The following is a 23922-nucleotide window of genomic DNA, read 5'->3' as shown; positions in this document are numbered from 1 at the left end:
AATGGGTTACAATGGCCTCCTGGATTCTTACATTGATTGGCTCTGATGGCAAGACTATCGCTAGCCAGTCACAAGAAGTTGATTCACTTACCCGCGAGACGATCTTCGTAGAGGAAGCCCCGAATGGCGCCTTGAAACTCACCAAATACTTTGATAAGACTCAGGTTAGGTACGACTGGGTGTGTCAATTCGGTAAGTCTTCCATTCCATTTGCCCCACCATCTCAACCAAAGAATACTTTTGTCCACTTCCACTCCAGTAAATTAATCAGCTCATGACAGAATTCGAGGGAGGCGCGATCAAGTTCAGTTCGGATGTAGTGGACACAGAAATCGTGCCAATCTCGCCTGCTCATCAGCTGCTCTCTCGCGTGAGTCTGCCCTTCTCGGCAGATGACAGGCACTACTTCGTCCTCTTACGCAACGGAGATGCGATTGAGTTTGAGCACAAAATATTTCGTATCGAGGTCTCGTTTGATCCTACCGGCTTGGATGTACAAGTTGAGTCTTCCGGCCCCGGAGTCGATTCTCGCAAGATCAAGCGTGAAAGAATCAAGGAGGAAGATGACAGCGGCGATGATGATACCGACGACGACACCGACGATGAGGATGTTCAACCACCGATGAACGCCCGTCGTGATATGTCAGCCGAGGAGTCACAGCACATGTTCTCAACCAGTCGTGAGAACCTGAGCCCAACGCCTCGTCCGGTCACCAGTGAGTCTCAAATAGTAAAGGAAACGCCCAACCGTCGCCGAATCAGGTCGCAACATGAGTCGATTATTCCTGAAAGTATACCCTTGAACGAGCCTCTGTCGCCCCGATCAGAATCAGCCCCTAATGGAGATGGCTTCGAGGGCCCTGTCGACGTGCTGCCGGATATCCACACCGGCGAGCTACCAAACACCTCTCCTTCAGAGGTACTTCAATTCCGTATACCATCACAGCGCACTCTATCAGTCAATGATAGCATCACTGTCGAAGAAGTTGGCACGCTGGTGTCAAATTTGAACGGGAGCAACCCTCCTTCGCAAGTGCCACCGCCTGATTCCCCTCCGAAGAAAAAGTCGAGGCTCAGTTCCTTTCCAAGTCAGCTATACGAGGAATCCTTGATCGAGGAGCCTCTGGAGGATACAACCTCACCAGAGCCCCAGGCCATCCCACCGTCGGTAGAGCCGGCCATCAACGAACCCGAGAGCACGGCTTCGCCAATGGACATCATCAACGATCAGATCACAAACAACAACCAACCTGCAACGGCCGAGGACGCTGATGATATTGCCATTACTGTGCCCAGCCCGGCCTTGCTGCAGCAGCCATCCGCAGAGAATACAGACGGCGACGACACAGCTGCTGCTGCGCCCAGTCCAATCTCACCCCACGGCGAAGTGAAAACCGCTACGAATAGACCTGGTAGAAAGAGAAAGACCGTCTTGGTATCTGCCTCGGTCACTTCGTCAATCAAACGAGCCAAAATCATCGGAGAGACTGTCAGCACCACCGAAGCAACTCCGACAGGTACCGCCTCAAAACGCGGCTCGGGCAGAAGTAAGGGCCTCGAAACGCCCTCGGGATCTGCTCCTACACGCAATTCCTCGCGCAGAAAGAGTTTAGACGAAGACCCGACACCAAATACCATCTCCAGACGTGTTTCGAATAGACACAAAAGCATTGACAGCGAGAGGGCCCCGTCTGGCTCACCCTCGGTGATTGGCCGCCAGTATACTGGCGACGCTCCGATCATCATATTCTCGAACACTAAGACACATGAAAGGAGTCAGTTGATGAAGTTCCTGAAAGCCCAAGGTGCAAGTCGGACAGAGGATATCAAACTTGCAAACTTTCTCTGTGTCGGTCACGGAGAACTTCTCAAGACACCGAAATTACTTCACAGTCTGACTCTGGGCAAGACCATAGTCACGGACGACTGGGTCTCGCGGTCAGTCGACGCAGGCATGTTGCTGGAAACCTCCGACTTCTTACCCGAAGAACTCAAAGCGACTAGTCATCATGATCGCACTGCCATCTTCACTGATGAGATCATCTACGTCACACCCATACAGCGTTTGGCATACAAGAAAGGCTGGGACGATGTCATGGCGATTGTAAGACAAGCTGGGGGTACCAACCCGCTTACTGGCCCTCTTTCGAAGCTCGACACCAGTACCATCACAATATACATAGGGGCAGACAAGGACGACGATGTAGCAGCAGAGTTGCAGGATCAAGATGTGAAGGTGTACAAGAAGGACATTTTGGGTGCGAGCATCGTTCAAGGAGAACTGGTGCTAGATGAAGAAATGGAACTGCCTAGCATGGAAGTGACTGTGAAAACAGAGGCCAAGACGGTGAAGCAGGAACCAAAGTCTGAGAAGAGGTCAGGTCGCAAGAAGAAGGCTTAGTGGAAAGATGCATAATGTACAGGTCCGCTCTGGACGGCAATTCCATCCGGAAGCAAAGCCGTTTCAAGCATAAAGTACGAAGAGAGAAAAGCAGTCAGCCGTACAAAGTAAGAAAAGGTATGAAAAGTTCTTTTTTTTTTGTATTCTCGTACAATTCCTTGAGAAAGAGTTTGCCGTGAAGGAAAAGTGAAAACGTTTTGACGAAAAAAGTGCCCTTCCCATATACACAAAAAGGATTTTCGCATCTGTCCATCTCCTTCTTCAACAATCCCATCGTGCATCTGTAGCTTCCCATTTACGTTAATCACCCAGCACCAGCACCAACACCACCATCCATACCCTGCCACTCCTCGAGCTCTCCGACAATATCAGGCAACATGCCATCAACATCCTCATCCCTGACCCCCAATGCCCCCACAATCAGTCTTCGATACTCCTTCTGTCGATCCCCCAGGCCAGCCTCCGCCTGAGAAGCAACAACATCACGCACCAACCCACACCTCTGCTCCTTTAGCCTCTTGATAGAAAGCAACAGATTCAACTTCTCCATGCCTTCATCGTTATACTCATTCATTTCCATATCACCATGCTGTGTCTGGCTGATTTGACGGAACAAGTGTTGGAGTTCTGCGGCTTGCTCATCTTCAATCAGGCTTTCGCATTGTAAGATCAAGTTGTTGAGGGAGCGTTGGAGACGAGAGTCGAATTCATCTTCTTGATCGCTCATGGCGAGGGACATTGATTGTTTCTTTAGAGCTTCGATTTCTGCAGTGCGGACTTGGACTACGCGTTCGGCTTCTGCGACGTCGGTTTCGCGTTCGTTGATTTCGGCGTCAAAGGCTGCGGCTAGTTTGTCTGCTTTTGACTGTAGAAGTGGGAAGATTTGTGTCGTTAGTGCAGAGGCAGCCTCGGAAGTGTGATGAGGTTTTGTAGGTAGGGCTGCGTTGCTAGGCGCGGTGGGAAGGTGTGGGTTGTTCGAGGAAGGTGTGTCGAGAGTTGGGTCGAGGTTAGCTGCTGGGTTGTGGTGGATAGCGGGGTCCATCTGGAACGGCGATGAAGACATGGCACGATGACGACCGTCTCTTCTGCGGCGATTTAGCTGTATGATCAGATCATCTGCTGTCTCGCCTAAGTCGTTGGGGATAGTGACTGAAGCATGTCGGCCGATCAGGCTTCGTACACACTTCCTCGCACCATTTCTGGCAGCAATGTGAATGGCAGTGTCGCCGTTACGATCTTTGATGTTCAGAACATGCTCAATGTCCCCAGGAGTATATGTTTCTGCCATCTTCGAAAGAATACAATCGAGGTAGTAGCGAGCACATGCATACTTTGACTTTGAAGATGTTGTGCCAGCAATGTGGTGAAAGACAGTGCTGCCAAACCACTCGACCATAGGAACGGTGTTGACGAGCCAGCCAGCCAGTCGGTCCATTGTGCTCTTGTCGTAGTTGTTTGTGAAGATGACAGCACGCATCAATGGCGTCTCACCATTGTTGCTGGAAGCATTGATGTTCGCGCCACGGCCAATAAGGTCCTTCACGACAGCCAGATCTCCCATTGCAGCAGCCCAATGCATAGCAGTGTGTCCCTTCTCATCAATCGGTCGGTCGAGGTCGATGTCGTTCGGAGGTACAGGGGGGCGTTGGAATGGATCATTTGGTTGTTCAAGCAGCATGAAGTAGTCGAGCAGCTCTTCGGCCCAGAGTTGATGTTGCTGGTCAGCGAGCGAGACGTCGTCCTCTGGATGCTTTCGTTTACGGGAGCCCGGCGGATAGTTGTAGTCGTCCATGTATGATTCTGAGGCCACCGTGACATTGTCTGGCGTCTCTGAGTGGTGGTACATCTCTACATCCTCGGAGATGTGTGACAGAACAGGAGCTCTGTTGACGGGCTTCCTGTTCGCACGCGGCTTGGAAGCAGCAGTTGTGTGTTTAGGAGCAGGCGGTGGACTCCTGTCGCCAGGGACGTAGTCGAAGATGGGTCTTAGCTTGTCCAGTACTCGATTACGCTCTGCCAGATTGCGACCTTCAGGTAGGGGGATCCATGTGCCTTGGTATTTGCCATATCCACCTTGAACTTTTTCATGTGTTCCTTTCTGGACTTCCCTCTCGAGGATACGGGTGCGGGTGGGCTTGTCGAAGTCTGCGACTTTTAGAATGTGTGTTGCATTGATCCAGTTGTCTGAGCGACGACGCATGACATGGTTGCCCTCGATGTTGAACTCATAGACTGGAACATTGCTGTAGGTAGCCGAGTAGATGCGATTGTCCGTCATGCTCGGCTACGCAACGAACGAGGGGGGAGTCGCGAATGAGAGTGGCTGAAGCAGCAGGGCAAGCTTGCGACGCTGGGTCGAGTTGGGAAAGAGCGACAGTGGATTGAAGCCAGTCTAGCGTGAATGCTGGCCAGGGTGATTGCTGCACTGGGACCGGCGTTCAGCACATGCAAGCGTCGTCAATATTTGCAGATGGTAATAGCAACGCTCCGATGCAGCGTGAAATGTGAAATGCGACACACGAGGAAGACACGGTTGACGAGGAAGACGTGAGACGCGTTGCGAATTCCGCTCCGCTGCGGGCTCCCGGCTCCGGGCTCCCTCTCGAAGCTCTTGGCGTTCACCCGACCGACGTCCAAGGCCATAGCAATAGCTGCTGCCAGTCGAGACTCTCCAATTCCACACATCACAACCATGGCCATCACCGAAACAATCAAGCATGCCGTCGGCCTCGAAGGTGGTCCTTCGACCAGTACGTCCTCCCGATTCTACACCGTCAATCGCGCCCGCGACAACCACGATTCGACTTGCGCGCAAACGCCTTCCTCTCGCAATTCAATCTCACGACCGCACTCGCCAATTGTGATGATAGACTACGCGTGCTGATGTTATTGTTTCTGTCTAGCTGCCTCCCGCGAGGAAATGTCCGACGCCAGACTCCCCATCCCATACAGAGACACCTGCGCCCACCTCTTGATCCCGCTGAACCGCTGCCGACACAACGAGTACTACCTGCCCTGGAAGTGCGAGGTATGACTCTCCGCTCTATCGATCGACCTCTTTCCGCCCTCGCCTATCCTAAACACGATCAAATTTCTATTTCCGGACATAGCTCTGACACTCCTACAGAACGAGAGACACTCGTACGAAAAGTGCCAATACGAAGAGTTCAAGAAGCGCGTCGCAAAGATGGATGAGCTGAGAGCTGCAAAGGGCGGCGAGAGAAGCAACTAGAGAGGATCCGAAACATACAAAATATCCCTCTTTCGACATTATACATATTTCCCCTGGCCTCTTTCTGCCAAACAATCACATTGAGCGTCTTCTTCTCTTGCTTCTCTATATTTCTGCAAAAGAACATGGTCAATTTCTAGTCATCTCCGTAAACGCCACCAGAAACTCTGCAGCAAGCTGTGGGCCTAAGATGGGGATCGGAACAGAAGGCACAGAAGGCTCCTGAAGTGATGCACTCGTTATGTGATTGGTATAAAGGAAAATGGTAATGCTCAGTATCTACTCCACGCTCGTGAGTATCAAAATCTCCAGCATGTCCGATGCAATCTGCTCTCCTCTAAATTGTACAAGACGTAGTTGCCGCTCTTCTGCTCAGCTGCGTCCTCAAATACTGGCCCGATTGGATGCAAGAACTTTTTCTCCGGCAAGTCGCTGTTCTCGAAGGACCGATCAAACCTGAGCAGCAGGGGCGTCGACCATGGCGAAGTCTTGGTCAATGGGAGGTCCAGCGGTGTCGACGACCTTCGTCTCGACGTCACTGCCTACAGCGTTGACGGCGACATAGCCATGTTCCTCTCCTCCCTCCATGTCCTTATCCTCATCACTTTCCTCGTCTTCTTCACTATCTTCTTCTTCGTCATCACTGTCGATGATCACAATCTCAATGGGCTTCTTCTTTCTGTTGACCAACTTCTTCAGTCTCTTGGCTTCTTCCTTGGCCTCCTCCTTGGTCTTCATAGCCTCGACGCCTCTGTCAGCAGTCTTGCCGAAGAGATCATAGACGGCCTTGTTGTCCTGATGCTTGTAGTGAGAGCCGTCAGGCATGGTCCCACGAGGCTTGTCCTCGGAAGGGAGACGGTAGCGATACTTTTGACGGACAAAGGCAGTGTTGAGACGCTCCTGAAGCTCTTCAGCCGTGGGCTCGTCCGACTGCTGTTGTTCGTTTTCCTTGCCCTTCTTTGTAAGCTTTGATAGCTTACCAAGAGGCGAAGACTTGCTGGGAGCAAAAATGGCGATCTTGGGACGAGGTAGAGGGGCCAGGGCAGGTTGATCGGAACATTTCTTGATGCGATTGTTCCACTCATTGCCAGTAAGCGTCTTGAAGTTGTCTCTCCAACACTTGAAGGCAGTGGCGAAGTTAACGCCTTGAACGGTGGTGGTGTCGTGGTCTTGAGGGTCCTTCTCGGCCATCTTGACAACAACAGCATAGCTGTGAGGATTGGCGTTGGTCTCGTAGAGCTAGAAGGAGGGTTAGCAAGGCTGTCTCGAGGTAGGATAGTATTGAAACAATGGACACTGTGAGGAGAGAGACCGTCAGAGGCGCTCCCTCCATCCAGTGAGTTACTTACGGTGATGGAAGCTCTGTCAAGACGACTGAGCTCGACCATTGCCTTGGTGAGACAGATGTCGTAGACAAAGCCAGTTATATCCATGTAGATGTGGTGGTTATCGCTCATGAGATCCTTCTTTGCTTGCTTGGCTCCCTTAGCAAATTCTTCAGCGAGCTCGCGCTTCGAAGAGTCTTCGCTATCATCCTCGCTGGAGTCGCTATCCGTGACTCTTGCAACGGCGTTGGTGTGCTGCAGTAGAGCACCACCCCAGTCGATACGCTTGCTGTCCCTCTTCTTCTTTTCCTTGTCCCTCGCAACTCGCTTCTCCTCGCGTTCGGCGAGCTTAGCTTCCTTGGCCTCCTGCTTGATAGCCTCTTCATCGATCGTAGTCCAGAGGTACTTGGTCTCCGAGACGCGGCCGCCCAGACGTAGCCTGTCATCGAACCACTCGTAGTCAACGATCTTGACACTCTTGTCCTTGAGTGTAGCTTCCACCTCAGGCACACGAGCGCGCCAGTTGGCCTTGGTGACGATCAAGTGAGTGGTTGAGGGCGAGATATGGCGTTCGTAGGATCCGCCATTGGCCTCTGTCCACTTTTTGAGTTGTGCTTCGGCGTGCTCGAAGGTGCCAGAGAAACAGATCGAATAGTTATTGAGCCTGTTGGGTGCCATCTTGTCGAATGACTGTCGTTCTTGTTAGATGATACGTTGGTGATGGAGTCTTAAGATCTTGAAGCGGTTCAAATAGCAAAGATCGCCAGGCGCGGCTGGATGCCGAGTGAGTCGTGGCTGAAACTGTCGAATAACTCCGACGTGATGATAAGGTCTTAGATGTTGAGGAAGGATAGGAGTATGAGGTGGTTGTGGGATAATTCAAGAAGCGTCAAAGGTAAGAAGAAGTTTGGGTGTTGGTGTGAGCTAGAAGGAGGAAAGACTTAGAGCAAAGCTTATATAGTGCCTCCCTGTCGGGTGCGCTCAATCGGGAGAGATGGGCTCAGAGGCAAGAGTGAAGGAAGTCGCCAATGTGTGACCTGGATGCTCTAGGAGAGTGAATTGGGACGAAGCAATCCAACAGCTACGAGTGACCCCAGCATTCATGAGCAAGGCAGCGACGCTCAAGCATACCACTGTGAACTACGCACTGATATCATACATGCTGTCGAGAGCATTTTACAAGTTGAGATAGAATGTCAGATCGACGGCGCTGCTGCGAACAAACATGAGCTTCTAAAGAGACATTATCGCGGACTCTTGGCTCGGAGAAGTGTAGGTGTGAGCAAATCTGGTTGCGAAACTAGTTCAAATCTGGGGCAATGTGATATTTTGTTCTATTAGCTCGCCATGATGCGATCAAGGGCCCGCCTTGACGGTAGTAACGAACTCGCGAATTTTTGAAAGGCTCTGCTCACCATTCTCTTCCACCCCGCTGCTAACATCCAATATCGCAACCTGGCTTATATGTGCTTCCAGACTGCTGAACATCTGCTTCACATTGCTTGGGTTGAGACCACCAGCGAGCATAATCCTTAGACCACTATCCTTCTGTAGAAGCTCTTGGACCTGGCTCAAATCCACCTGCTCGCCGGAGCCACCAGCACCTGAGTCGACCAAAGGTAAGGCGTGATAGCCACGAGTAGCAAGGCCTGCATCACCAGGATGGAAAGCGCGGATGACGGGAACAGGAATGAGCGACGCCCATTCAATGGGCTCGGATCCATGCAATTGCACGATGTCAAGACCAAGCAGCTTCTGTTGTGCTAGGATGTATTGCAGAGGCTGGTTTTGGAACACGCCGACAAGCTTTGCATGTCGCGGGTGTGTTAGAACTTGTGCCGATGTGTGGTCGAAGTAATTCGTTGCGGAAACTGGTGATGACTCGGCGGTAACTTCTGTACTGAATCTGCCACGCTCTGTTTCGTGAATAACCTTCGATATCTGAATGGCAGTCTCGTTAGATACGCAACGCTTACGACCCTCAACCAGGATGATGCCGATGAAGTCTGCGCCAGCTTCCACAGCAGCCTTGGCCGCCTCAGGTGTGCGTGTTCCACAGATCTTCACCAGAGGTGACTTCTTAGCTTCCTTACGATCAGACTTGACGCTACCACCGAGAAGCTCAGAGATAAACCGAGCTGTGTCTTTTGCACGCATCAGAGCCTCACCAACAAGAACGGCACCGACGCCGTTCTTCTGGTAGGGAGTGACGTCTTGTGGACCAGCGATACCACTGAGAGCGCAAACAACAGTCTCTTTGGGAACAAGTGACATGAGACGGCTGGTTGTTTCCAGATCGACTTCGAAGTTTGTAAGGTTGCGGTTGTTGACACCAATGACTTTTGAGCCCATATCGACAGCGACTTTCATCTCCTCTTCATTGTTGACCTCCACCAAAGGCTCCATACCGAGAGATCGGGAGTACTTGTAGAGTCTGTGGAGTGTTTCGATATCGAGCATCTTGACGATGAGCAAAACAGTGTCGGCACCGGCCAAGCGGGCTTCCAAGATCTGGTATTCATCGAAGACGAATTCCTTACGGAGGACAGCAGGACGATTGGGCATTCCAACCAGAGCTTGACGTACAGCCTTCAAGTCGTCAATGCTGCCCTTGAACCAATCAGGCTCAGTCAGGACGGAGATTGTACTGGCGCCAGCCAAAGCGTAGATGCGAGCCTGTGCAGGGGCGCATGTGGAGATAGAAATGATGCCTTTGGAAGGCGAAGCACGCTTGATCTCGGCCATGAGCGACAGTTGGTAAGGGGACTGCTTGAGACGATCGGCGAAGGAAATCAGAGGAGGCGAGAGGTCCATATCGTAGGCGGCTTGAAGATCGACGGGTCTTTGAGAAGGGACCTCTTTCTGAGCAGCGACCAATTCCTTGCGACGGGCGAAAATCTTTTCGAGAATGTTGGTCTGCTTGTCCTTTGGCTGTCCATTGGACTTTGCGGGTTGTGCTTTTGACTTTGCCTCCTTCTGTAGGCGCTCGTTCTCAGCCCAGGTACCACCCTGCATGTACAGGAAGTTCTTGATCTGCAGTCTACCCTCTTCGGTAAGGATACTCTCAGGATGGTATTGAACACCCTCGATAACGTATTCCTTGTGGCGCACGCCCATGATGACACCTTTTCCTCCGTCGGGGCCAACGGCAATCCAAGAAGAGACTTCGAGACATTCGGGGAGAGTTGGGTGTGTTCCAGCAAGCGAGTGGTAGCGGGTAACGGGAATGTCCTGAGGGATGTTTGCGTAGACACCCTTGCCGTCGTGTCGCAAAGGCGAAGTTTTCCCGTGGAGGATCTCGCCAGTCTTCTCGACGGTGCCACCAAAGACAGAATAGATGCATTGTTCGCCCATGCACACACCGAAGATGGGAATCTTTCCAGCAAAGTGACGAATGGCATCTTTGCTGACGCCGGAGTCTGTTTCGGGATGACCAGGACCAGGGCTGACAACCAGCTGGGTGGGGTTTTTGGCAATCAATTCGTCGATGGTGATTTCATCGTTGCGGTAGACGGTGACGCTTGCACCTTCGAGACACAGATATTGGTAAACGTTCCAGGTGAATGAATCGTAGTTGTCGATGAGAATCAGATTGGAGGCGGTAGGGATTGGAGCGGCGGGCTCGGCGTTGAAGGGCGAGTGGTCGACCAGGCCTAGATTGGACATGTTGCGCGTGTTGCTGTCTCTTGCTTGTCAGGCAATTGAAGAGAGAGGGAAAGTGGAGGGGTGATTTGGTGCCAAAGAAAAGCATCAATAGCTCACGCAGCCGATGAGTCAAGCGTTGATTGGCCGTCGGCATTGTTTTCCCCAGACTTCAAGCTCCTGCCTTCCTGTCTGCGCCTGCCCTTCCAAAGTCGCGTTTCGTCGTCTGTCTTGGCGTGTCGCTTTGCAGCTCTAAGCATCTTTCGACCATCGACAAAGATCAATCATTTCGTCTATTCAGCTTTCGCGCAATTCGAGCTTCCGACCTTCCTGGAGCGGCGCGTATGCTCATACTCTAAACCAGTCCGCACAATGGTGCCCTCCCCTCCGGCCGTCTACTTCCCAGCTTTGGATAAATGTCTGGCCCGCGAGCTGCCTCTTCTGTATGCGCCTGTGCTGCTCATCGCGTCTTCCTTGTACTGACCCTACTAGATCATGGGAGTCTGCCTATAGGGCAGTCATCGCTCTCGATTCACACACCTCATCTCCCACACTGGACGCCTTTTTCCAGGATACTACCGTCATCTCCATCTTGAGCGCTCCCCTCACACCCTTCACCACACCCACGACACAATCAAAGACCGACTTTGACGCAAGGACCGCCGCCATCAACGTCGTTCCCTCCGAAGCTGGTCAATACGATATCAATCAAATCAAGGAGGATGCCTTGTGGTTGTCAAAGGAAGCTAAGATTCAAGAGACGGATGCCCTGAGACTTGTTCTGCTCGAATGGCAACAACGCTCTGCTTCGCGCATGCTGGCCGACTGGTCTCAGGATGAGCGACTTGGAATTCAGAACGCCGCTGCCAATGCCCACTTCCGCCAGTCCATCAACCCCGTCACCGAATCAGACCAGAAGTCCACCTTCGATACCCAAGAGCAGAGACGACCGAGATTGTTAAACATTCTCTACGCTGAAAAGTCAAGCATCCTAGCCTTGTCTGCACTCCTCATTGGTATCGCTCTACCTCAGGACCTGCAGTCTGCTGCATTCAAACCAAAAGTCTCGCTGCAACAGGCTGCCCTTGCTGTCTGGCGTGCTCAGACTACTTCCGACTCACCCTTCTTCTTACAGTGCCATGCCGCGCTTCGATCGAGCTTGGAATCCTTCAATCCGCAAACTTGGCCCACGTCCGTCACAAACGACGATGACCTTATCCAATCCTACATGAAGTCCACCTTGATCCAGCTCGTTCTGATCTTGCGCCTCGCGTACATCCATATTTATGCTCAGAAAACCATCCCGGACTCTGATCTGGTTGTGCATTGGTTCTCTCTCATGCACGCTGACTACTTCTTCTCCAATCTGCCTGAGAGCACGGAGACTTCGGATCTGGTCATCGTCATCCGAGGCTTGATTTCTCTCATTTCACTGGAGATCCTGAAGGTCACTGCCACTGTCGAATACGTCGCTGCTGCCTCGGACTCAGGAGCCTACCCCCAGCTCCCTGGGAAAACTTATATCGATGACGAGTCCTGCGTCAGCGTAGTTACATCCACTTTTCTGGACGCCGCTCGAAATCAACTACGGCACGCTGGCCCAGCTATGCTTGCCTGGAGTATTATCGCACAGAGTCTTCGCAGTGCCGTCATGGAAAGCCGCGTTGAGACTCAGTCTCAGATCGAGGATGGCTCTGCCGACAAGACTAAGAGCAAGACGGAAGTCTCCCTCGAGGCCATCTTGAATGCTAATCCTGCCGGAGGAGAAGATGTCATCGGGCTCATGGCCAATGCTGCAGTTGCTGATTTGCAGGCTTTCGAGATGGTCACGGCATTGAACGAGTGTTTGTTGTTGGCTTTTGGCGCCGATCTTGATCTTCACGTTGCTGCGTGTGGGAAAATGTCCTTGTTCAGCTTGATCTCGGCTGGATATCATCTCTTCCAGTACGGCCCGGATGTTGTCCAGGCTGTTCTGTCCAGTCTTTCGTACGACACTGTACCTCCCAATCTCTCACGAACACGAGCTCGCAATCCAAAACAGCCCGTCAAGGCTTTTCTGGCGGACGGTATGGGTAGCCGGTTCTTTGACCAGGTCAAACAACGCTATGCTTATGAGATTCGCCCTTTCCTCAACTGTCTGCTTTCGATTAGCCAGAGTCACGCCTCGAACGATGGGCACGAGTCGGAGATCCTGGCCATTCTTGAAAACATGTCTACGCTGACCCAAATACTGCCCAGAGCTTTCGAAAGAAGTTATGAAAACTATCGTGAAGACGAACTGCAAAACCATATCCAGCTTCTTGAGGATATCCCTCTTTTCGTCCCAAGGGACGGCAGAAGTCATCACATGCGCCTCACGTCAGGAAGAGATGCTGGTCAAGCCAAGGCTGACCTGACGATTCCCGCCGGCACTGTCGGTATCCTAGCGAATCAGAATAGTCCCTATGTTGTCTGTTGGCATCATGACCACTCTGCCTTGGAATACTTTGGCAAGCTACTTTCAACTAGATTATCCAATGCAAGCCATATTGAGCTGGCATCTGGACCCGTCGACAAAGAGGCCGCGGCTGAGATTATCGCGCTCGTGGACTCACTAATACACGCTTCTATCAAGGCAGACGACATCAATGCCGCAAAGCATGTTCTCGGCCGCTTGAGCTACGGTCTCGATAGAAATGACGATATTGTCAGGGTTGTCTTCCAGATGTTTGAGGAAGAGCTCCATGCTCAAGTCGAACAACCTGGATCGGAGGGGTCATTGTACCTCTTGGTGCACATTGTTCGGTTCATGCAGTCAGTGGTGTCTATCTATCCGGAAAGAATCTGGTCTCTTCTGACGCGCAGTCGTCTTCTGTCCGTTGATGACAACGTTGGTGGTCTTGCCGCTATTGTTAGTTCGACAGAGCTCCCAATTGGACAATACGATTTGCTTCGTGCTTGTATTGGCCTCTGTGAGAGGTTGATTCAAGACGTCGCCACGCGTGCTGTCTCACGAAAGTCAAGCACGAAAGCAGTGACTCGCTTCGATGACCCTGCTGATGCAGTCGGAACCACGCCTGAAAAACTCACGAGTGCAGTCCTTGCCGCATTCCAGCGTATCCTTCTTGATGTGTTGCAGAGTTCCCCAAGCTGGAGGTTTGTCTTCCCATCGGAGAGGTGTGAGATCAGCACACGAATCTTAGATGCGGCTACCGATGTGCTCAACTTTGCGTACAGCGTGGACGATAACAAACTTGTCTCTTCAAAGTTGACTGGCGTATTTGCGCAGGCTGCAGAAGATCTCCTCAAGGTGTATCTAGCAGACAGTCCCCATTCGCTAACTTTCCATCCGCTCTTGAATATCCTTACATCAGGTCTCGCTTCTATTAATCCTGGACCGCTGGAGAATGAAGGTCCTATCAGGCTTCAGACACGTGCAGCCTTATCCTTCTGCTCGAGCATACTCAACGTCGGCTTGCTTACTGAACGCAAAGCTGGATATCTTACCAAGAATCTGCTTCAGTCTATACCTCTCCTGGCCCGCCTTTTTGCGGCTCAACATTCCTACAAAGCTCCAGTTGCCGAACTCTTCACTTCAATGGTCCGTACGCTGAATCAACCCGATTCAGAACCGGCTTCTCTCCTCGGACACCTGAGTCCGGAGGCTTCAAAAAGCTTCCTTACTGTCCTTGCAGAGTTAGACCAACCTTTGCAGGAGCTCGGTGTAGAGGTGACAATCTGGGAAATGTTCTCTGCGGTCGTTAGCAACAAACAGCAGTGGCTTTCGCTATGCCTGCTCACTGGTACTACGCCGCGTGATAGGCTGAAGGCGGATGCGAAGAGCGAATCTACCGGCAGTAGGGCATTGTTGAAGCATGCTCTGGACCAACTAGCAAATATCAAGACCATCTCACCGAAACGAGCAATGGCGATCCTCAAGTTTGTCGCCTGCGCACAAGACGAATGGGCCTGGGCAACACACGGCATTGGCAAGCACGCCGATTTCCTCAAGAGCGCAGCAGATTGGCTTGCCGAGGTCGTGCCAAATGACAAGCAGGCTGATATGGAAAGTACCATTCGATATGCCAATGAGATCCAGATGGCATCTTATGCTTCCGACATCCTTGCTCGCTATTTACACAACGCCCGCCAGCTTGGCGACACGACGACTGCAAAGAATGTTGCCACGAAGCTACAGTTTCTCTGCACCCGCGGTGTTGCTGTAGATGCCTACAATCATTCGCTTCACAAGAACTTGGCCAAGAATTTTGCTACGAAATTCCCGCAATGCAAGCTTGAGAACTTCAAGCGCACTTCTCTCAAGCAAGCGGCGTTCGGCCGTGACTACTACTATGATCGCGAAACCGCTGATCGTATGTTGAGCTTCGAGTCATCATGGAGCGGTCGCAATAACCAAGGCTTTGTTGAAGAGGTCGCAAGAGCCAATGTCAACCTGTCGTTGGTCGAAGCTCAAGTGCACCTTCTCAAGAGCTGGAAGGCATTGGCCATAATGCTTGGTACATTTGCTGAAGACATTCCCTCTCTACAGACAGACCTTGCAAAGGTCGTTCAAAAGTCTCTCTCAGCTAACATGGAAGTCTCAGTCCCCGCTGCGTTGTTTGATAACGTTGCGCAGACTCGCGCCGATCTGGCTTTTGTCTTGCTGCAGAAGTTGACCTCTGTCAAGTCCAAAGAGCCAGTTGTTCGCGACCTACTCTCAACAGCTTGGGACATCGTCCGTACGTCGAATCAAGACTTCGAGGTTGCATCTACCCCTCGAGATGTCGACTACTACCGCACTTTGCTGCGCATCCTCTTCCTGGCACTCCAACCCCAAGTCTACAATCCTATTCAAAAAGAGAAGCGGTCGGCTCCGGTCGTCCCTGTCATCCCTCTCGAGATTCTGGGTACTGTACATAAGAATTTCAGGGCGCTGTGCAGTAACGTCCACGCCAACCCAGATTCGGTGCAGCCAGCAGATTTTGTGCTCCTCACTGCTCTGCTTCAGAGCGTTCTCCGCATACCCGGAATCGCTTCTTCGCATTCCACCATTGCTACTGGTTGTGCGGATGCTGGTACTCTTCGCTATGCAACAAGTCTATACTCCTGGTCTGATCGTCTTGTGACGCCTGACTCGGTCGATCCTGTGTACGGTGAGATTGCTATATTGTTCTTGCTTGAGCTCTCCTCAGTCACATACATCGCAGAGCAAATGGCTGTCGAAGGTGTGCTATCTCGTCTCTCATCTGCCAATCTCTCACACTACCTTCGCAATATGAATGGCAAGGGTCCCTTTGACGAACCTATCCGCGTCTTCCCTATTTGGTCCAAGGGTATACTTCCTTTGTGTTTGAACCTTTTGGAGGCAGTTGGCCCCCCGATCGCAGCCGAGATTGGTGCTTTCATCAACAGCTTCCCTGCTCAAGTGCGCCGTGCCGAGACTGATCTGGAGAATAAACAACCTTCTCTACGTCATCCGTATGCTGGATGTCTGACCCTTGGACTGGCCAGCGAGACTCATTCGCTTTCTCTCATCTCCCTCATCCTCGAGCGATTGAGAACAGTAGGTGCAAGCTCTGGCGCTTCGGCCGCCGAGATCCCTAGCCTGGAGTTCGATCGTGCCAACGCAAAAGAGCAAGTCGAGTCCATTCTTCGCACCAGACGTAATCTGCGTGAGCGCATCATGCCTGTCGGTGAGCGAGAGACTGAATGGGCACGACAAAAGCCCACCGCTGCTACAAAGGATATTGAGAACAAACTTGAAGAAAGAATCGTTGACGAATTCGAGGCTGCTCTGGTTTGTTTGACTGGGTAGATGGTAAAAGTAGCAAAGACAAGTTCGGAATCTGGTGAAATGATCAAGGAATGGCATTAAGCGTGGCGTTTTTGTGGATGTATACATGAATCCTTTCCATATCGGAAACCTATAAATCAATGAATTGATGTGGTTAAAGCATAAATCGAGGTAGTCTTTTGTGAAAAATAGTAACCGGAGTTTCAAGTCCGAGACTTCTCCGCAGATCCTTGTGTTTGTCAGCCATGCTCAATTCACCATGATTTCTACCAGCACCGCCGTATCCGTCAAAGTCCGATACTGTCCACACAGACATTATCGGAGAAGCCGATGTCTCGTTGTATGGAGAAATATCGCTCTTCTCGCAACAAGACAATTTGCGTCATGGTGACGAAATTCGATATACCACTTTTGCTTCTACATGTGCATACCAGACAATTTGCCGCTTAGACCTAAACTACGGATTATGAACTAGCAATAAGGAGGCAGCAATACCTTAATCAGCTCTATTTAATGACTACCGTGCAAAGGATAGGCATGAGCCGCGTGCCGATATGACATGGACGCACTTTCCCCAGTCACCCTAGTGTCTCAAACATCACAATTGCGGATACTATGTCGAATGTAATCGCTCCTGCCATGTCCATGCTGACCAAATCATGACATCCCAGCGGCTTTGTGCTGATAAGTAGGTAGGCTCTGCTGCTCTTTCGAAATGCTTCACGTTTGGTTACTCCAACTTTTGTACTGCAAACCTAATATCATTTTCGATCTACAATGGCACCTCCAGATTTCAACACCACGAGCAGACGTGCGGATTTGCCTGTCTATACTCTGCAGGAAGGTAAGCTGTACAAAACTATGCACACAGTAAACTATTCTAACAATCTCAAGGTGCTCCGGTATCTGATCTTTCGGCCTCCTTACAGGTCCGTACAACATACGGCACACTATGTTGAGTGAAGAGGGTGGCAGAGAGAACTTCCTCGAGAACTTGTGTCCTCATCTGGGCGGTGCGAGTGATCGTGTTATCAAGGAAGCGATCAAGATGTTTGCCAGAGTGGGCGAGAAACTTGGCAAGGATATCGCTGAGGGCATCAAGAACCACAAGGAGGGTAAAACTATTGTCTGAGGGTAAATGCATATGGTGGAGACCTGACACACTCCTGAATTTCTAGTCACGTTGTAAATTTTGACTTGACATATCAGTAGCACGGCGCTCAGATGATCTCTGCTTCTCATTCTAAATCCAGTCAACTGATGCACTGAAGGTAGAAAGGACTATTGGGTAACACTAGATATCAATGGGAGCCTCGGCGAAGCATCTCATACATGAGAGTTGGATCAATCAACACTGACTCACCCCATGCGCTCAAAGTGTCGTCGATGCATCGTGCTTGCGACCCTTCATGGCAAGTACAGGGAAACACACCAGAAAGAATTGGGCGAGAGACCACGGGTCCATGAAGCCTCACACAGCAATAGATCCTAGCCTCCAACTTCCTGTTCGCGACGACAATTAAACATGGTATCAAGGATCCGAGAGGCAATGCAAGCAGCATCACGGGTTCACCGTCCTCCTCACACTCCCTTCACCGGACTCCTGATCACGAAAGACAGGAAAGCATCATTTCAATGCCATGAACCCGGAAAGCAGTGCGAGCATCACCACAGGTCCACAACCCTCCTCTCAATAACACCTTCCAGACCTCTCGCCTCCTGACAACGAAGAACGAAAGAGCAACACTCCAACACCACGTCATCGACCTTCCTCGCTTCGTTCGCGGGCGACCTGGAAGATCGTAAGCTTTCACTTTCACATGTGTTTGCAGTTGCCATCAGCTTTCGCCGATCTGCTGCAAAAGACGACTTCTTCAACGTACTTTGGGTTGTGATGGTGAGTGTAGAAGGGAAGGGGGCGTGTTATTATAGCTCTAGTTTGATTAGTAAGCAGGTATTACCTGTAGACTTAACTTGTGACCGTGTCAGCTATGTTGATATTAATGTACACAGGTAGGACAGGTCACAGTCATGTATACGAGCGAAAGAGGAGAAGGGAAAGAGAAGTGTGTGATCATATACGGGTGCATTGCCTAAGGCAGCCACAAAGTCGTACAAAAGAAGAAGAAAGGAGCAAGAAGCAAGGTAGAGTGAGATAAGCTGATCACTTCATTCCGAAGAGCGCTCGTATTCCTCAATCATCTTCCCTCGTGTTTATTAAAATTGTTTAAAATTGTTACTAGCTCTTTCCCGAGTCCTGAAGCCATTGGTGATATATCCCGCCTCGATCTTGGGTTGAAGATGCTCTCATCAAGTGCAGCCTTATGTCGCAATTATCCGCTTCTGTCGATCAATGAAGGATTCTTGCATCAACTGCTGCCTGCACTGCGCCTCAGGCCAAGCGAGTCCTGCAGGATGCAGTTTTCAGCGTCTTCCAAAGTGTGTTCGGACGCTGGTCTAGCACATGGTACGATATTCCGAGGATTCGTGACTGTTATGATGAGTATGAATAGTAACATTTCGTCGACCAACAAAATCCTCGAGAATGTTGTGAGAGCGCATTTTGGAGCTATCGTCTTTCTGACGTTGTCGTGTAAGCAATTCGGTCATTCGCACTGACTGTCATCCTGTGCCGTCCGGACGCCAGCGCGGAATTTGCACGTTTTGTTGTACCGTGAGTTGTTTGATGTGCTGTTTCATCTCATCAAGCTCGGCACGTTGGTTTTCCCACATGGTCTTGATCTCGGCCTTGAGTTCGTAGTTTTCGAGCCGGAGTTTCTTGAGCTGGGTCCTGACGTCGTCTTTGGGTACTTCCTCACTCGGGCTTACAATGCTCATACGCTTGCGTTTGACCGACCGGCTTTCCTCATCAGAGTCATGATCTGACGCAGCAGATCCAGGCGTAGGTGCATCTTGAGCAGCAGCTTCCAGACTCTCCGTATCTTGCAGCTTGTGCACCCTACGTAGATGCTCCTGCAGATTCTCACGTCGTGTGAAGCCCTGTTCTGTGTGTCGCTTGCAGTGTTTGATGGGACAGTATAGTTGCTCTTTAGGTCCGCCATGCATGCCATGCACTTCCCGTTCATGACGTAAAAGACCGCCGGAGTAAGTAAATCCTAACAGCTTGGCGCATTGCGGTTTGTCACACTTATATGGCCTCTCGTGCTTGTCCATGTGTTTGCTGTAAGATGAGTTAGCATGATGTGCTGGAAGTTCGGAGTCGGTGTCAGTAATGATTGGTCAGCCGAGATCTTGGGCGTGCCTTCTGAGCCGCAGCACACAATCCTGATGTAACGGCTGGGACTGTTCGACAAGACACGCCTCTACACTGGACTGGGGCAACCAAAATATTGACATGAATAGGTACTTACTTCCATTCGCATTTGCGGTCGAAAATCTGGTGGCAGTTTTTGCACTCGAATTTTCCAGCATCATTGTGTTGAGGTGCAGTCCGGCGGTGATTTAATGGTTTGAAGCTCGAGGGAGAGAATATCACAGAACTACTCCTTCGCTCTTCGTTTCCATCCTTGGTCTGAGAGACATCCTGCGGGTCTGAGTCATTTGCGGGACTTGAGGATTTCGCAGGCGACATGAGAGGCGATTCTTTTGGAGACTTGGGGACTGCTTCGGAAACTGCCATCGAAGAATGTAGGGTGATGGTCGTGATGGATCTGTTGATGGAAAGAAGGATGTTGTGGTGAATAGAATGTCTTGGATGGAAGAGCGCCCAAAATTGATGGAAAGGAGTCACTCAAGAGCCAGACCGGACTTTGTATCGACAGTTGTTGCTGCCCAAGACAAGTGGTGGCAAGAGCAAGACTTACGACTATGTCGGCAGGAGGGTTCGCGGTCGCCGACAGACCGTAGAAGACAGCGTTGGCACTTCTATGACCATCCACGTAAGTATCACGAGGCTGAGTCGAGCGTGCATTACCGCTTCCTATTATATACGCGTTAGCTGGAAGCCTGTCGACCGTCCGGTGCCTCGACGGCTGCCTTGTGCGTGAGCCATCCCAGACACTCCGCTCCACCAAAGAAAGCTTGATGCAGCATTTTCAGTGGCTGTGAAGATCGCCGTCCGCCATCCGACCCGAACTTGTGGCGTGCACCGGCTCACTCCGTCGCCTAGCTGAAACCTTCCGCACCCTATTGTATTGTCAGCTCAGGGTCTACCGTCTCTGCGACAAATAAATGTACCTGCCTTGTACACAAATAAAACTTGCAAGGAAGAAAACGCCACGCCTGAGGCAAACGCTCTGCATGTGGAGTGCCTTTGCCCAGCGTCTATGTTGGCGGCAGCAACGAAGACCATTCATCGTAAAGGGAAAACACTCGAAGCAAAGCAAGGCTGTGCATCCACCTTAAATTCCAGGTTGCTTCTGGCCCACTGTAGCCGAGTGAATTTGAGCCCAGAAGAAAACTTCGACCCTAGGTAATTGCAGATTGCCTTGGGTGTCCCACTGACGAATAGGTGTCGAGAAGCGGCTAGCAGACTTTTTGCTGCACTGCCAGCGCCTGCCAACCTCTAGAGATTTTCTTCTGTATTTGCGCTTCCAGGTTCCGCGAGATCATGTTGGCCAGGATTAGCAGCAGCGAGTCATTGAGGCCCTACGAAAAGGCAGTTTGCTCCATGCTGATTGCAGGTTCTCGAATGCCTTGGAAGCCCAACACTCCCTGCTGCCGAATATTCGTGTGCAGCATTTGCGACCATAGACCGGCACCAAGAGTCTCGGAATTCGCTGGACATAAAACCGCCGATGGGAGAAGGTCGAGTTTGATTCCTGTCGGTCTGGCTATTGGGCCTCACTACGTTCGAGTCCGGTATGGTATGCGTCATGCGATTCGGTATGAGTGTTGGCAAAGCTGGTCTGGTCGCCTCGCTACGTAGTGATCATGGGTACAACGGTCGCGAATTAAGACCATGTAAGCAGCTGAGTTGTTCATCATGTCAGTCGGACGCGGTATAGTCAAGTGTATTGCTGCATTAGGTCGTCATGCCTGAGTATTCGACACCCGATCAGCTTATCGACCAGCTTTCACACCAAGCACGACACAACGGCATCACCGAAGGCGTCGTCGGCTGAGAGAGATATCATGACTTCGACCTTTAACGATTTCGGTCTGTTGAGTCTGGCAGATGGTGGATTGAGAGAGCAACTCTGACGAGAAGTGGCAATACGAATTATATTTACAGCAGTATCTAATATGAAAATGGGCTGCCTTTTTTGCGTAGCCAAACAGACGTCAGCCGGGCGCATTCTGCTTGACCGGTCAGCCTGAGGCAGCAAGAACAACTACGCCTTGCTGAAGAGGGTGCCCGCGCCTTCTTATTCAGCTCGCCACTTTCTTACATTCCTGACGGAGGCATAATCAGGCTTGCATCTTGGTCTCCAACTTCGATGAGAAAATAAGCATAATCGACGAATACCAAAGTGCTACCGGTACCCACTGGCCTTGGCTTGCATGGAAGACCTGTGGCGGTGCATGCATCTCATGATCTAGGTAGGCAGGCGCAGTCTGTAGAGTCAGGCAGCAACCGGATTGATGTTCTACCGCAACCCAACGCATCGAGCTTGCGAGTAACTTCCTGCCTGATTGCGTGACAAGCGTTCTGCTGTCACATGGTGTGGTCTTTCTCCATACAAGTGTGTGTGGTCGTGGTAGCGTCTTTCCACACACGGAGACCGCTTGGATAACATGATAGCGTAAATGATCCTACTGGTCTTCCCAAAAAGGTCTCCAGTAGGTGTTTGGACGCTTCGCAAATGAGAGTTTAGTCAACCAATGCGTAAGCAGACAGTTTATCTGTGGATCGATTTCGTGGGCACGATGGTGGCCTCTATTGCTGAAGCTGTGTCTTGTCACGCACCAATCTCGTGGTATGTAGAACAATTGTTCATCTAGGGCATTGCATCTTCGAAATGATTTCAATAGTGTTCATGAAAGAAGACTGGAGCCTATGTGACCTTACATATTTTTAACGGCAGTTTCAATGGTGAAGCATGTTTCTCGTAGTTCCTTAGGTCCGAGAAGTAAGTACAGACACTGACTGCAGGGATTCAACGTTGAGCTGAGCATAGCCACATGTCTGCAATAACTTAATTTGACAGCGCTATAGTGGACACCATGAGCGCAATAGCGCTTAAATCACTGACATCGCAGATGAGTGCCCTAGTAGAGGAATGTCCAGTGCCAGAGCTACATCCAGCGACTACGGTAGTCGGTATGCTGCATGTTCGGTGTAGAAGAGCAATGATTCCAAAGATGGTTTAGGTGATGCGTGTGCATCAAGGAAGGCAGCAAAGGAAAGTTGTAGAGGTTGCATTCGACTTCTGCAACACTTCTCTCGTCATCTGCACCATGATGGACAGATGATACAAATCAAGTTGCCCTGTGACGTGGTGCATGATGCAGATCTGTGGCTCAGTCATTTGTGGCTCATCTGTGGCTCATATGTGTCATGAGGATTTCGAGACTCCCGGGCGTGAGGCTTATGGACGCCGCACGAATCGGCAAGCCGTCAAAGATAGGGTCAGCCTTACGAGCCAAGGTGTCCAAGGAAAACACAGGCATGTACTGCCGAGAAGCGTCGTAACTCTCTGGAGTCTGGATGCCGTCGGAGAGCAAAAGCTGCCTGACGGCCTTGGCCGGCACCTCAGGATCCGGCAGCGTATTGGTCGTGTTCACTTACGGACATGGAGAGTGGCTGGTGAAGCTATGGTAAAAACCAATAGTTGGAAATAGTAGCATGAACGCGCGCCCTCCAAGTTTCCCCTTGCATGTGCATGTTTTTGTTGTCGCTTTGAGAAGATAGCGTCTGGTATGTTGATGTAATAGTCGATTATAGAAGAGTATAACCTGATTCACCATCGAAAGGCAATGATGAAAATTCGTAATTGGCGCGCTGCCATGGATGTCAAGTTCGCTGTGAGTTCCTGCTTGGCGGAAATTTATGGCGCTAGTGACATCACTGCGCAGAGGCGTTTATTTCCTGTGTTGCGTCGAAGGGCTGTCAGGCTCGCCCTGTCGCGTACATAAACGCCGTCTGCCCTGATCGATTACTCCCAGGTATCAAGCACTTGCAATCCACTCAATCAAGCCACATCCAATCCACTACCAAACACCAAACACAACCAATCCAATACCGCCAGCATGCCTTTCACCGGATCGTGAGTACCCCTTCCCACGTTTCCGACTTTCTGTCTCTTCCGCGGACTCCGGTCAGCGGACAGAGCTGTGGGAACACAAAGCGACGACGCGTGCTGACCGACTCTTCTCAGCGATATCATCAAGATCATCATCGCCATCGTCCTCCCTCCTCTCGGTGTCTTCCTTGAGCGTGGTTGCGGCGCTGACCTCCTCATCAACATCCTGTTGACCATTCTTGGTTACATTCCCGGCATCATTCACGCCCTGTACGTCACCGTCGCGATGTGCGCTTCTTTGTACCTACTGACACAGTTCGCAGTTACATCATTCTCAAGTACTAGAATGGTTGACAAAGTCCTTGAGCGGCTTACATGACGAACTGGCGCAACAAAGCTCATTT

General features: G+C 51.0%; 11 protein-coding genes across 11 annotated transcripts; 5 read left to right on the top strand and 6 right to left on the bottom strand.

Annotated features, from left to right (window-relative positions):
* Positions 1–11: 11 nt before the first annotated feature.
* Positions 12–2401, top strand: AUEXF2481DRAFT_24991 (uncharacterized protein; the record flags this gene model as incomplete). The annotated part of the gene is made up of 2 exons (XM_013493756.1): positions 12–192; positions 282–2401. The coding sequence occupies 2 exons, from the start codon at positions 12–14 to the stop codon at positions 2399–2401; spliced, it is 2301 nt and encodes a 766-aa protein (XP_013349210.1).
* A 47-nt stretch (positions 2402–2448) lies between these two features.
* Positions 2449–4679, bottom strand: AUEXF2481DRAFT_695809 (uncharacterized protein; the record flags this gene model as incomplete). The annotated part of the gene is made up of 2 exons (XM_013493754.1): positions 2449–3348; positions 3451–4679. The coding sequence occupies 2 exons, from the start codon at positions 4677–4679 to the stop codon at positions 2706–2708; spliced, it is 1872 nt and encodes a 623-aa protein (XP_013349208.1). The 3' UTR covers positions 2449–2705.
* Positions 4680–4768: 89 nt separating this feature from the next.
* On the bottom strand, positions 4769–5157 carry AUEXF2481DRAFT_152544 (uncharacterized protein). The gene has a single exon (XM_013493753.1). It carries the CDS (start codon positions 5099–5101, stop codon positions 4859–4861), a length of 243 nt encoding a protein of 80 aa, XP_013349207.1. The 5' UTR covers positions 5102–5157; the 3' UTR covers positions 4769–4858.
* On the top strand, positions 5094–5633 carry AUEXF2481DRAFT_602 (uncharacterized protein; the record flags this gene model as incomplete). Its single annotated transcript, XM_013493658.1, has 3 exons — positions 5094–5151; positions 5305–5429; positions 5529–5633. 3 exons carry the CDS (start codon positions 5094–5096, stop codon positions 5631–5633), a joined length of 288 nt encoding a protein of 95 aa, XP_013349112.1.
* Positions 5634–5839: 206 nt separating this feature from the next.
* On the bottom strand, positions 5840–7895 carry AUEXF2481DRAFT_152550 (uncharacterized protein). Its single transcript, XM_013493752.1, has 2 exons — positions 6983–7895; positions 5840–6872 (listed from the first exon to the last, which is right to left on the bottom strand). Exons 1-2 carry the CDS (start codon positions 7634–7636, stop codon positions 6084–6086), a joined length of 1443 nt encoding a protein of 480 aa, XP_013349206.1. The 5' UTR covers positions 7637–7895; the 3' UTR covers positions 5840–6083.
* A 419-nt stretch (positions 7896–8314) lies between these two features.
* AUEXF2481DRAFT_600 (uncharacterized protein) lies at positions 8315–10624 on the bottom strand (the record flags this gene model as incomplete). The annotated part of the gene is made up of 1 exon (XM_013493655.1): positions 8315–10624. One exon carries the CDS (start codon positions 10622–10624, stop codon positions 8315–8317), a length of 2310 nt encoding a protein of 769 aa, XP_013349109.1.
* A 216-nt stretch (positions 10625–10840) lies between these two features.
* Positions 10841–16599, top strand: AUEXF2481DRAFT_104139 (uncharacterized protein). Its single transcript, XM_013493750.1, has 2 exons — positions 10841–11043; positions 11093–16599. The coding sequence occupies exons 1-2, from the start codon at positions 10973–10975 to the stop codon at positions 16392–16394; spliced, it is 5373 nt and encodes a 1790-aa protein (XP_013349204.1). The 5' UTR covers positions 10841–10972; the 3' UTR covers positions 16395–16599.
* Positions 16600–17150: 551 nt separating this feature from the next.
* AUEXF2481DRAFT_598 (uncharacterized protein) lies at positions 17151–17505 on the top strand (the record flags this gene model as incomplete). The annotated part of the gene is made up of 2 exons (XM_013493652.1): positions 17151–17217; positions 17303–17505. The coding sequence occupies 2 exons, from the start codon at positions 17151–17153 to the stop codon at positions 17503–17505; spliced, it is 270 nt and encodes an 89-aa protein (XP_013349106.1).
* A 1490-nt stretch (positions 17506–18995) lies between these two features.
* On the bottom strand, positions 18996–19965 carry AUEXF2481DRAFT_597 (uncharacterized protein; the record flags this gene model as incomplete). Its single annotated transcript, XM_013493650.1, has 2 exons — positions 18996–19554; positions 19745–19965. The coding sequence occupies 2 exons, from the start codon at positions 19963–19965 to the stop codon at positions 18996–18998; spliced, it is 780 nt and encodes a 259-aa protein (XP_013349104.1).
* Positions 19887–20829, bottom strand: AUEXF2481DRAFT_152390 (uncharacterized protein). The gene is made up of 3 exons (XM_013493749.1): positions 20575–20829; positions 20198–20519; positions 19887–19917 (listed from the first exon to the last, which is right to left on the bottom strand). The coding sequence occupies exons 1-2, from the start codon at positions 20687–20689 to the stop codon at positions 20317–20319; spliced, it is 318 nt and encodes a 105-aa protein (XP_013349203.1). The 5' UTR covers positions 20690–20829; the 3' UTR covers positions 19887–19917; positions 20198–20316.
* A 2696-nt stretch (positions 20830–23525) lies between these two features.
* On the top strand, positions 23526–23863 carry AUEXF2481DRAFT_596 (uncharacterized protein; the record flags this gene model as incomplete). Its single annotated transcript, XM_013493648.1, has 3 exons — positions 23526–23542; positions 23654–23788; positions 23842–23863. 3 exons carry the CDS (start codon positions 23526–23528, stop codon positions 23861–23863), a joined length of 174 nt encoding a protein of 57 aa, XP_013349102.1.
* Positions 23864–23922: the final 59 nt, after the last annotated feature.

This window comes from Aureobasidium subglaciale, assembly GCF_000721755.1.
Source record: "Aureobasidium subglaciale EXF-2481 unplaced genomic scaffold scaffold_0, whole genome shotgun sequence".
Taxonomy (NCBI): domain Eukaryota; kingdom Fungi; phylum Ascomycota; class Dothideomycetes; order Dothideales; family Saccotheciaceae; genus Aureobasidium; species Aureobasidium subglaciale.
This window is presented reverse-complemented; position numbering and strand designations above follow the sequence as displayed.